Below are 13366 nucleotides of genomic sequence, written 5' to 3' on the forward strand. Positions count from 1 at the left end.
ACGAAAACTTCTTTTTGGCAATAGAAAACCCTTGGAGAAGCCAGATAGGTTTTTCTTTAAGAATTAAAGGGTTTTAATGTTCTTTTTAAAACCCTTTAATCCACTGATATTTTAATATGCTGTCTGTCAGGTCTGTTGTGTTGAAAGTTCACTCATTTGAAGGTGAAGGGTTCATTTACTGAAATGAAAATTTACCCAAATAACATGGTGTTTGGAAAAGTCGCCTTCAGTTTGAGTTATTTAAGTTTGGTTGGGTGTACTCTCTGTTAGCTAACTAACATTAATGTATCTCATCTCTGTGGTTTTAGTGAATTTTCAGTGAATGTTTCTGGACCCTTTTCAAAAATAGATGTCAAATTAGAAAAATAAAAATTAGTCACTTGAAATCACTTGATTAAAACGTTCAACAACTTTGTGGTGGTGGTGTTACTGCAGTACCTCCGGATGCAACAACTTTGTGGTGTTGCTGCAGAATCTCCGGATGCAACAGCTTTGTGGTGGTGGTGTTGCTGCAGTATCTCCAGATGCAACAACTTTGTGGTGTTGCTGCAGAATCTCCGGATGCAACAGCTTTGTGGTGGTGGTGTTGCTGCAGTATCTCCAGATGCAACAACTTTATGGTGTTGCTGCAGAATCTCCGGATGCAACAACTTTGTGGTGGTGGTGTTGCTGCAGTATCTCCAGATGCAACAACTTTGTGGTGTTGCTGCAGAATCTCCGGATGCAACAACTTTGTGGTGGTGGTGTTGCTGCAGTATCTCCAGATGCAATTACTGCAGTAACCGCAGGTGCGGCTAAGCCAGGCGTCTCTTAGCAGACAGGCTAACAGGTAAGACTCAGCTAAACACAGGTGTTTGCTCATCAAGTCCTTTTCGCTGAACTCAGAGAAAAACCTGTTTCACCTGTGGATTTTTGTTTTTGTCCTTGAATGAACATTTTCAGTCCAACTGGACTGGAACAATGGCATTTATGTTTGTGTGCAATGATCCATTGCGAACAGCAGCTAATCACTATGGAGCTAGTTTCATTATTGACTAATCTAATAATGTTTTAAGGGAACACTTTCATGGACAGTGATGGATGAAGCTGATCAGGTGTTTGTTTTGACTGAAAAGTGTCAGCACCCTGAGGAGCATTTTATTGCTCAAAGCTCACCCAGCTGCTATGGAAGAGAAATAATGATATTTACTATGATATGTAAAACAAACAATGTTTAATCTGTTACTACAGGCAGCAGCTTTTATTGTTTATTTATTTAATAACAAAAAGACTTTTAAATCCATCTCCAATGAGCTCCTTATTGTAGCAGTCTACCCAACGTCCTCATCGGAAAACAGCAGGCTCTACCTGTGACATTACAATTACAATGCACCACAGCAGAGGCCTGCAATAGTTGTAGTAGTACTAGTAGTAGTTGTACTAATAGTAGTAGTAGTACAGTTTTCTGCAGCTGAATTCTTTGGGCGTGTTGGTAAAATACTGACCAAATGTTTCAAGTAGAATATGATAAAAGCAAAACTGACAGAACAGAAGGTCAGGTCACCAGAGACAATAATAATGGAGGATTTACTGACAATATGCCAAATATTTTTCAGAATTGATTACTTTTATTTCAGTCGACTGTTCGGTTCCGTTCTGCAAACATAACTCTGAAAGTGAGTCTTCTTCCTCCTCTTAGGTAGAAATGATGGCCAGTTTGCCGCTGTCTTTGGGTTTTAGAAAGCTGTAAGAGCATAAACCTGTCTCCACACAAAGAAGATTTCTTCAGTTTTCAGATGAAGTCTGTAGTATCTGTGACTCAGTCTGTGTTTAAAGTCAATAAGCTGGCAGGTGTGAAAAGTTGTATAAAGTGGCTCCTGTGTCCTCCCATGATTCTCTGCAGCGCTGTGTGGGCTAACCAATGGCAGAGCCTGTCCTGTGTGATGTCACAGCGGTATAAAGCCCTCGCTGCCCAGTTGCCTCCTCTGAGCAGAGTCAGCGTTCCCGGCCTGGACGCCTCGGCTGGAGGGACTGCTGTCAGGAGGAAAAACAAAACTACGCGGCAGAGACAGCCGGTAGTTTTGTTTTTTTCGTGGGGTTCCTTTGAGGCTCAGCTGTTCTCCTTTGGGATTTTCTGACTTCATTTTCTGGATAAAGAGGTTTTCTGCAGACAGCCCTTCTCTGGGCATTCCAGGCATCCTTGTGCACACAAGTAAGTGTCTTTAGACTTGTTCTGAGTGCTGTGAGTGACAGGCAGCAGCTGACTGATACCTGCTGGTTTTACTCCTTAACACCTAGACACTGGTCTTCTGATAGGCACCAGACTCATTTTCTAGTCACTTTTCAGAAAGCCACACTGACGCTTCGGAGGATTTTGCTGCTTTTCCATGATGAAGGTTATAATGGGATGTCCCAGAATAGCTGCTGATAGCATCTGAGTGGACTCTCTGCTGGGCTTATGGCTTTTTAAGGGAATCAGCAGCAGAGCTATCAGTTCACCTCCAGCTATGTGCCACATGGTGCCTGTCAATCAAACAGAGGTGTGGTGGTGGTGGGGGGTGGTGTTATTTTTAGTGTTTGGTGCCATGTGTTAGGTAACCCCCCACCCCCACCCGTTACATTACCCACAGTTCTGTGTCTGACTAAGCGCAGGACACCTCAGTGAAGCTTTTATTTTGGAAAACAGCTGCTGTCCTATTTTTAGGTGTATTACTTGACTGATATAATGAGAATGTAGGGAGCAAACTTAAAAATCCTGCAGCTTTTATTTTTGTTTTATTTTAAAGAGAAGAAAGTTGTGCTGGTTGTTTTTTATCCTGTTGCCTCATTACTCTTGGAAATGTTTCCAGGCTGAGAATTTCAAAGTCAACTGTCAACCACAAAATGTATATTTTCTGCATGATTGTGACAATTCCTGCGTTTATGAAAATTATAGGTTCAGCGTCAGGGCTTTTTAAAAATATACGTAAGTATAATTAATTATGGAAAATAAAAGCACCCAATGCTACATTATTTTATACTGTATATATTTCATTAGAAATGTGTAAGCTAGAGCTTACTTTAATTTATATACAATCCAGTTGTTTAATATGCAGCCATTCATTGATTCATGGTGTGTGACAGACAGGAAACATGGGAGAAAGGTGTTTTGTATTAAAAAGAAATCACTCTACAGATTAACATAGGGCAATAAAATACAATATTCCACTATGAAAGTGGAGAAGTATAAAGTAGCAGAAAGTGAAAACAATAATTGTAATATTTGTGGTAAATGTACTTAAACCAGCCACTTCTAGCACCTTTAACCTGGGAGGAGACATGGCATTAAATTAAATTTGATAAACTTTACTGATCCACAGGGGAAGACCTGATGATGATGATAGTGCTGATGAACATGAACATGTGGTTGAGTCATCAGATTAAGTTTAACTGACATTAGATTTGCTCTGTGTCAAATTCTGGGATTCACCGAGACCTGATTTATTTATGAAGAGATTATTAAAACAATAAGTAAAAACAACTTCAGAGATTCAGCTGAAATATTTAATTAGTAAATAATCAGATCATAATATATGATTTAGGTTGCAATTCAAACATCAGATTTTTAATGTAATGGTGCTAAGAGGACAATTTATCCATTTCATTCAACATGTAAAGAATTGCACAGTTATCAATTAAAATACACTATTTGGCTATGATTTTTGAATCATAAAAGTGGACTTCAGATCCTGTAGCCTGAGAATATTTTCACATAAACTGTTAGTGGAGCATGAAAATAGCAGTCAGTACAGTTTCTGATATAAGACTGAATTCAGGTCAGAGCTGCCCAGGACACACACGACTTAGCCAGCCGTAACCCTGAAAAAAGTGACAGGTGTAACAACAAGAGGTCAAGGAGCTTTAAAACCATAAAAGCCTGGTGAGATCTAGGATGTCTTATGTCTTTGCTAATGGCCTTGTGACATTTGAAGCTGTAATGTGTGTGTTTGTGTTGGTGCTGGTGTTAAGGGTTAAGGCTTAAGGACCAGGACTGCTGCCAGATACCAGGGGCAATCAGAGCATAAACAGGAACATTTGGGGCCAGTCAGAACCAACCAGATCCACTGAGGGTCAATCTCGTTGCATCAAACCCCAAACCAATTATGACAATAAAATGACAATCAAACAATCAAGGTCAACCAGGAGAAATCAAAGTCAACCTGGTCCAGTACTAGGCCAAATGGGTCACCCAGCGTTAGTATATAACTAGGCCAACTAGTAACTAGTAACATTCTGGGCCAGCTTGTATGGACCAAAGCCACATGGGTCCAGGTAGGCTAAAGCAGGTCCGACCAGGGCAAAATGAGTTAAAAGTTCATCAAGGGTCAAAAATTGCCAATCTGAGTGAATCACCCCAGTGAAGCTGGGACCTGCTTACAGAACGTACTGGACTTGGTGTTAGTGTGGTTCAAAATTTTTGGGTTAGGGTTAGATTGTTAGGGATGATCCAAAAATCGATGAAAAAAATAATCAGCAGATCTACAGTAAAAATAATAATAATGGCTGGGTACAGTTCCAGCTCATGCAGCTGGTTTTTTACATAGTGTGAAATGGGCTGTTTGATTTCAGTTGCCAACAATTATTGTCATTAACGCTATAACTGACAATTATATTTGGTTAATTAAACGATTATTCAGTGGATAAAATGATCGATATTAGTGAAAAGCAGCATATTAATAATTTCAAACACTCAAACTAAACTATGTTGCAGCGAAGGCCAAAGAAGCTGGTCATATAAAAGTTGGCATTTGTGCCTAAAAAATTGACTTATTGTTTTAGTTCCAGGATATTCATAATTGAAAGCAGATTTTAAAATGGTGCAAACAAAAACTATAGTGAGACTCGTTTTCATTATATCTAACCCACAGAACTAAATGCGGATGAAGCTTAACCTAAAACTAGACTGGAATTGAAACCTAAGACCAGTTCCCCAGGAGTCAGCAGGTGTTTTAATCTGCTCTGAGCCCTGCGGTGGATCAGCTGTTGGCTTATCTGCCAGAGCCCTCAGTGTCCAGACCCCTTCCAGGGACAGGGCTCCTAAAAATAAACCTGCTGCTTTATTGACCAAGCCTTGTCATTTCAAGCCTCTTTACATAGAAACCCAACAAATCCCTTATGAGCAGCACTTGGTTACAGTGGAGAGGAAAAACTTCAAGTTTAGCTTTTAAATTTCTTCTGGGAATCTCAAAGGGCTGTTGTGTGTGTTGTTGTTTTTTTTTTGTACGTATTGTAGACACTGGAGTCCAACCAATAACTAGATTTTCAGGGCCTTGTGTAAATATGAATATACATTAATGAATAAATATTATGTTCTTTAAGAAAAATCTTCATCATAGTATGCATCCTCATCATAGTTGACCCAAGGCACATTTGACTGGTGGTAGGGGATGGTTAGGAGACGGGGGCACTGTAGCTTGTATTCCAGAGCAGGTAAGTTGTTCCAACATCTCAGATTGGTCCCGTGGTTTCTGGCTGTGTCAGTATCTTCTGTCTTGCCATGTGAGGGTGAATCCATGATGATGAGATTAGGATGCAGTGGGGCTTCTCCTGCCCTCTCAACTTAGCTCCTTCCACAGTCCTGTGCACCTCGTAAAGCATAGTGAACCGGAGATTTATATTGTACACTACAGTTGGACTCGATGTTGTTTGTGCTGATATGCGACACCTGAGTATTAGCACATAGCATGTTGTGGGACAGAAGTCCTCTGGATGGGAAAATATACAAGAACACTGCATGTTCTGGGCTCCAGGCCTGAACATATCAGTTCATCGGTTTGGGTCAGTTTCAAACCAAACTTTTGCAATCTTGACCTATAAAATTCTAAAATACTTTCAAATGTATTTGGCAGCTACATTTCTCAGGTGAAACTGATTATTGGCATCAGCTGTCTTTTCTTCTCAATCTTTCATCACCTTCTTCATTGGTAATGTGTGATTCCCAGTAAGATATGTAACTCTTCTTATTCCACTGTTTGCTGAGGAGCTGTAGGGAAGTGAATTTTGTGTCTTCAGTTATTTGTTATTGCTCCTACCTTCAGAGGTCTTGGTTGATCCCGACTTCCTGTTTTGTGATGCTCTCTGACTCTCTGTTCTGATGTCTTTATTTCTGTGTTTCAGGGTGCCAACCAACATGGCAACACAAGCGCCGACGTTCACGCAGCCGCTGCAGAGCATCGTGGCACTGGAGGGTAGTGCCGCGATGTTCGAGGCTCAAGTTAGTGGTAAGGGAGCTTTCTTATTTCAGATCTTTGTCTTAGTCTTTGCTTCTGAGCCTGAGCACTGAAATTGCATTTTGTTATTGTTCTTGTTATTATTACTTGAATTGTCATATTATAACAGATCTTCAAAAGTCAGGATTAACATGCAAGCTGCTTCAAATAACACACGAAGTAAATAAACTTAATTCTGCCTTTAGTGTTATTGTCTTCTTCAAAAGCTTTGCCCTACGTGTACACAGCTGTGAAGCTTTGTTAGTAACTAGCTCAGCACAAAGACTGAAGCTGAGGAAACTGTTAGTCTGGCTCCATCAAAACAAAATGAAATCCTCCTATCAGAGTCTGACTCTGTGGTTTAAACATCGGTCACACTGGAGCTGAAGTCCTGGATTCAAAGTCAGGTGGTTAGTTTGAGATCTGTTGTCAGTTGTCTCTGCTGTCAACTCACCTGACTATAGGATGCCAATGCTTTGGGGATAGCATTCAAGAATAAATCTAGGATCTACCTTTGGATTAGACACGTAGAGATGGAACTGATATCTGAAAATGTGACTCTGGGGAAGATTGTGAAGAAGAGAGTTTACTGATATGTTGAGGTATCTGTGAGAAAGCATATAGGTCTGGTTTTTGTCTCCTCTGCAGGTTCTCCAGTTCCTGAGGTGAGCTGGTTTCGTGATGGCCAGGTTCTTTCTGCTGACGCTTTGCCCGGCGTTCAGATCTCGTTCAGCGACGGCCGCGCTGTTCTGAGAATCCCTGCTGTGACCGCCACACACAGTGGAAGATATTCTATCAGAGCCACCAACGGTGCTGGACAAGCCACAAGCACCGCTGAACTTCTTGTTACAGGTGAGCCCGAAGGTGGACTTTAGTATAGGTGAGACGGCAGGTGGACTACAGTACAGGTGAGCCCGAAAGTGGACTTTAGTACAGTTGAGACCACAGATGGACTACAGTACAGGTGAGACCGTAGGTGGACTTTAGTACAGGTGAGACGGCAGGTGGACTACAGTACAGGTGAGACCACTGGAGGACTACAGTACAGGTGAGCCAAAGGTGGACTTTAGTACAGGTGAGACCGCAGGTGGACCACAGTACGGGTGAGACCGCAGGTAGACTACAGTACAGGTGAGACTGCAGGTAGACTGCATTACAGGTGAGCGCGAAGGTGGACCTTTGCGCAGGTAAGACCGCAGGTAGACTCCAGTACAGGTGAGACGGCAGGTAGACTTCTGTACAGGTGAGACCATTGGTGGACTTTTAGTACAGGTGAGACCACAGGTGTTGGTGTTAGCTCTAGCTACAGTCTCTGTCTAAAAGTAAAACGTTATTAAAAAAAAATCACGTCTGGAAACGGTGACTGTTGTTTTGCACCTCAGTCTAAATTTATCCTGCTCAGAGCTGAGGGGCATGTCGTGTTACTTCATCCAGGGATAAAACAAATATAGATGCAGCGGCTTCAGCATATCTTTCCATAACAGGAATCTCAAGTTTATTAAGTGATTAACAGCTTGAACATGAAAGTCCTTTAGCTTCATCCTCTGGCCTTCATTTTCAATCCATGTGTGTGAGATTTTGTGTAAATGGATGTTACTGTAAAACTGAATCTCCGGGAATTTGGAAGAAGTCATCCTGGCCTGGTTCTACTTCAGATTCGGCTTTCTCATCGTTAGTCTGGCTTTGATGCTTTACATTAATGACTTATTAATCAGACTTCATTTAAATGCAGATAGGTCTAATGACATGAATATAAATATTTCTACAGCTGCATGTGTCCCCAGTCATACTGTGATGGATTGTACCCATATCAGAGATTCCTTATTGTTAGTTTGCACAAATGACTCATTAGGGTTGGTTTTGATTAGGTTTTGACTGAGTTTTTCTGTTGAAATCAGGACTTTCTTCCAAACTACTTCAGAACTCTTCTCTGTTGTTTTGTAAAACATGTCTTGACCCCAGTTGGACAAAGCAAGCGTCATCATTAAAACATTATTAATGTCTGTACAGCGGAGACGGCGCCTCCAAACTTCCTTCAGAGACTGCAGACCTCCACGGTGAGACAGGGCAGCCAGGTAAGGCTGGACGTCCGTGTCGCAGGTATCCCCACACCAGTGGTGAAGTTCTACAGAGAGGGAGCTGAGATCCAGAGCTCGGCTGACTTTAAGATCCTCCACGAGGGAGATCTGTACAGTCTGCTGATTGCCGAGGCTTTCCCAGAGGATTCTGGGACATATTCTGTGACCGCTACCAACAGCACTGGACGAGCCACGTCCACGGCTGAGCTGCTGGTTCAAGGTGAGGAGCTCAAACAACCCTTAGCAATGCTTTCCACTTTTTTCTGCTGCTTTCTTTCAGCTGTGGCAAATTGAAGATCCACTCAGTTATAAAATGAAAAAATACTGTGTTGAGTTTTTGGTTGTTTAGTATTGTGCCCAGATCAACCTGAACCTCCTGTATTTTCACTGCAGGTGAGGAAGCTGTACCTACTAAGAAAACCAAGACTATTGTGTCCACATCCCAGATGGCCACTTCCCAGACCAGAGTGCAGAGGGTGAGACACACTCAAAATATATGTTCCAGGAAGCAGTATTCCTGTTACGAGATGAGGTGGTAAAGGAGCGTAGGACCCAAATGCAGGACACACACAGTTTTTATTTACCCTGGATCCACCAGGGCCCAGGCACATAAAAACACACCCTGTCCAAAAACAAAGCACCACTCAGCGTGGACAGGCAGACACAGTTATCACCATTCAGCATACAAAAATCTTATCCTCTTCTCAAGCACGACGTGAACAAACGTTACACTAGGTGATGCTCCCACACAATTTAACACAGGTTAATCCAGTTCTACTAATATCAACATAAAGCTACCTACGACCTCACTAGGTGCAACAGGAACCCCCGAAACCAAAATAAAAGTCCCTACAGGAACTCAAATCTCTGAAACCATAACAATTCCTGTCCTCATAGCTGGGCTCAATGTGTCATCTTTCATCCTCAGACGGTGGAGGCGGGTTTCCAGGCCGCCAGTATGATGGAGATGCATGTAGAAGGAGGAATGATGACTCAGCATTTGGCTCACAAAACCCCTCCACGGGTTCCCCCAAAAGCAACTTCCAAGTCCCCACCGTCCTTCATTTCCAAGGTGACAGGAGGACGGCAGCAGTCGCCTTCACCCGTCAGACACGTGAAAGGGCCAACACCCACACCTGTCAGGTACTACCACTGCCGCACATTGAGGATCCACACTAATTCCCTTTCAGAATGAGACAGTTAGCCGTAACACGTGGCAGGCTAGTTTTTAGATCAATGGGTGGAATTTGCAAACCAGGCAGTGACTGAATTGAATCCATAAAGTAAGATAGTGATTCATAACATCTGCCCCTAAAGCTGTGATTCAAAATGATCATCAATGTTTCATAACCAATCTTCCAGGATCAACTAAAAAATGACAAGTGCGTTTTCGCGTCTTCTGCATGCATGAACTCCCTGACGGTGCACTATGTATTACTGCGTTACTCTATTGTCAATGTGCCTTGTCTGTTGTGTCTGCAGACCTGTTTCTCCCTCCACAAGACTGTCTGTCTCTCCCATCAGGCCGGTCAAGTCTCCTGTCATGACCAGGAAACAGGTGCGAAGGTTTATCAGAATTTGGCAGCACTGTCCATCTGCTGTGACACTGTCAGTTCCTTTAGGCATCTTGAAGTACTCTTAGTGATAACATACTAAAGTGTATTTTGGCGGTCCTAACCTTAATTTTGAAATTTTGGGACTTAATGATGCCACCATCATGATGTACTTTCCTCTTGTAGATATCTGTCTCAGCGGAGGTCCTACCACCATGGAAGCAGGGAGACTATGTGGCTGAAACCAGCTACACCAGTATGAGCAGCATGACTAGTGTGAGCAGTGCTGCCCAGCTTCATATGGAAAAGCACTGGGAGCAGCAGATCACCGCCACCAGAGAGGTGAGCACTGTGGACTAACCCTGAAAAAGCAGACGTTCATGTTAGTACATGAATGTTTGGAAGCTTGACTTGTGCCTGCAGATTAGACAGAGAACTTCCTGTTTTTCTGCTGTTCTGCAGCTCATAATTCTCCTTAAACTCTATTAATGCGACTGCAGCTGGTTAAGTGAATGCATATTGAATCAGATCTACTGCACTAACTGAGTGTTATAAAGTGAAGTAGTGCCTTGGCCCAGCTCTGCCTGTTTGTTGGACTTAGTGAACACGCGCTGATATTTTACCAGGACGGGCGTGTGTCACAGGACGATAAGAGCGTGGCGGTGGCTACCGTGATGGCGGCTGTGGATCACGCTCGTAGCAGGGGGCCGCCTGAGGCTACTGTGCCCATAGAGCAGGTAGACTCCCATTGTCTGCTGCCATCACACCAGCTGCTGCTCAACCTGCCACTTCCTTAATCTTTCTTTAACTCCTCTTTGCTGGCTTTGTGTTTTGTGTCACTTCAGTCTCTGTGTATCAGTTAGAAACACCTAATGTCAATTTTTACAGCTCACAGGAGGATGAACCTGTAACAGCCCACTGACTGCTCTAACTTCAGGACACCAACACATTTAACCACACTGTGGTTTGTTTATTTAGCCCAAGTTTGCCATAAACAGCTTCATGATCTGTTGAACATTCAACACAGTCTGTCCCTGGACTCTACACTGGAAACTCACAACAACCCTTTCACTCTAAATAGGAACTATAATACCAGAATTTTGGAAGGTGGATGTCTTTCACCTTTCATGGAGCAAGCGTAGGATCTGCCATCACTTCTCTTCCTTAACTGTTTCCCACTGCTCCTGTTCTTCATAAAATCACTGGCTGAAGCCCAACTCCAGTGTTGCATGTTGCATGGCTTCATGGCTTCAGTTTAAATATTCTCCTCTTGTGGGTGTGATATATGAGGGTTTTTTCCACTCTTCTGGGTTTTTGATCACGTATCTTCCTCCTGGCTTTCTGCCATGGATGTCCTGAGAGCTGTGTGCTGCCTGTTGTGTTTCCAGGGTGAGGGAGGGAAAAAGGCTGAGGCGGTGGCCACCGTGGTGGCCGCTGTTGACCTGGCTCGTGTCCGCCAGCCTGTGCATGTGGAGGGTGGTGGAGCTGAAGAGGACGGAGCTGTAGAGGTGGAGATGAGGCAGCAGGCAGCAACCACTACAGAGAAGCACGTTGTTTCAGTAAAAACTCTTCCTGCAGAACCTCCAGCTACTGTTGCTCTGGCCTCAGAACAGCACAAAGTTCAGGTCTCCCAGGTCGGAGGAGTTTGCTGAATTCATATTAGACTTGATATAACTCTTGATATGTTTCAGATTCTAATAGTCTCAGTTTTTAACTGTTCGATAAACTCTGTTGGTTGCTCCAGATTCAGAGAAGAACAGAAATCTCCCATGTGGACACTGGTGTCACCCCATCCCCAGTTCCACATTTCACAGTTTCTAAAGTTTCTGTTCCTAAACATGAACCTAGCCATGAGGTAAGGAGAGTAGCTGTAAGCCCGCCGTCATCTTCCACAGTTCTCCATTTCATCCTTAACAGCCACACATCTTCACTGGTTCGTGATGTAGTGTGCTTCACTGCGATTTTTTTTCCTCACTGCATCATCCATCCTAAAATATTTCAGCACCTATGCTATCACAAACAACCCTCTAAGCACCCGCTGAACATCAACACTTTTTTTTGTTGGCGACTACGATTAACACCGATCTTGTTGGCTCGGTCAGGTGTCCATCGTTGGCTCTGCCATCGCCACCCTGAAGAAAGAGTTATCCTCCACCTCCACTGCCAGAAACATCATCAAGCCCGTCAAGTCTCCCAGTCCTTCACGCAGGGCGGGGACGGTGGAGACGCGGGTGGTGCTGGAGCCCCTTCCCCCACCGCTTAGAGATGTCAGATTTCAGAGTCAGGTTGAGTTACAATCGGGAGGGCCGTGTGCGATTAGTGAGGAGGAGTTTGAGGACTGGGAGCCTCAGGTTGGTCTGACCCCCTTGCGGGTCTTCTATTCACTTCTTTCAATTTAACCCCTCAGTTCCCCCTTTCCACTGTAATGGCGCAGCCAGCCACACTCTGCCCCTCCCCCAGCTCATGAACAATCCTCCTCTTCCTCCTGCTGGTCCCTCCATCTTTTCTGCAGGATTTTGTCTGTCCTAACTGGTTCCACCCCTCCATCCTCACACAGTGCCACTGCTCAGGTTGATGTTTCACTCATCTTGTTGGTTGTTCTTCTTCAGGAGGCGGCTGCAATGCCCATGAGAGCCCAGGAGCCTGTTGTTCCCCCAACTCTTATTTCTGTGAGTACACTTCCTGTCCATGTCCTGCTTCCCTGAAGCCAAATATAACCACTGTAGTAAGAAATCAGTAGTGGTTTCCATGCAGGGTGTTTTTAGTTAGAGGTGTAGCTTTGTGGCTGGTCAGTCCTCCAGTGCCACCGTGTGGTTAACATGAGTCTTTCTGAGTGACCTGTCAATAAAACTGCTGAGTGGATTGTAACCGATTTTGAGTCCCCTCAGGATTTTTACTGCTATGACTTTAACTACAATGAAGCTGTAAATGCTTCTCTTCAGGGCTTAAAGAACCTAACAGTGACAGAGGGCGAGTCCGTGACCCTGGAGTGCCAAATCAGCGGTCACCCCACTCCCGTCATCATGTGGTTCAGAGAAGACTATAAGATTGAGAGCTCCGTCGACTTCAAGATCAGCTATGAGAACTGCATTGCACGACTGGTGATCCGTGAGGCGTTCGCTGAAGACAGTGGCCGCTTCACCTGCACTGCCACCAGTGAGGCGGGAACCATCAGCACCTCCTGCTACCTTCTCGTCAAAGGTAGTAGTTGTCCGAAAAGAAGAAAGACCCTTTGAATCATAGAAACCACAGTAAATATGTGACATGTTAACTTTTGCACTTTAGTTTAGGCAAAAGATGCTTGATGTTAGTTTTAGCTTGTTTCATATGTCTCCAAAGCATTCTGGGGCTGTACTTGTCACCAACCTTAATACGCACATTTACTGGCAGCTGAAAAGCAATATTGCTTTGCCTTCCTTTAAATGTTGTTGTGTTGGCGTGGATATTGTAGCAGGTATTTCCAGTGGGAATTCAGATAAATATAGTGCATAAATCTCAGGCCCTTTTC

General features: G+C 43.7%; 1 protein-coding gene across 9 annotated transcripts in view; it reads left to right on the forward strand.

Annotated features, from left to right (window-relative positions):
* Positions 1–1972: 1972 nt before the first annotated feature.
* LOC113123841 (titin-like) overlaps positions 1973–13366 on the forward strand; it is a 218002-nt gene continuing 206608 nt past the window's right edge. For all 9 annotated transcript variants that reach the window (XM_026296157.2, XM_026296164.2, XM_026296162.2 and 6 more), the window contains exons 1-10: positions 1973–2191; positions 6136–6239; positions 6876–7079; positions 8238–8525; positions 8699–8781; positions 9234–9448; positions 9788–9863; positions 10045–10200; positions 12468–12527; positions 12801–13059. In XM_026296157.2, the coding sequence (XP_026151942.1) occupies positions 6149–6239; positions 6876–7079; positions 8238–8525; positions 8699–8781; positions 9234–9448; positions 9788–9863; positions 10045–10200; positions 12468–12527; positions 12801–13059 (1432 nt within the window). In that variant the 5' untranslated portion in view covers positions 1973–2191; positions 6136–6148. The remainder of the gene's footprint in view (positions 2192–6135; positions 6240–6875; positions 7080–8237; positions 8526–8698; positions 8782–9233; positions 9449–9787; positions 9864–10044; positions 10201–12467; positions 12528–12800; positions 13060–13366) is intronic.

The sequence above is a fragment of the Mastacembelus armatus genome, chromosome 21 (assembly GCF_900324485.2).
Source record: "Mastacembelus armatus chromosome 21, fMasArm1.2, whole genome shotgun sequence".
Lineage (NCBI taxonomy): Eukaryota > Metazoa > Chordata > Actinopteri > Synbranchiformes > Mastacembelidae > Mastacembelus > Mastacembelus armatus.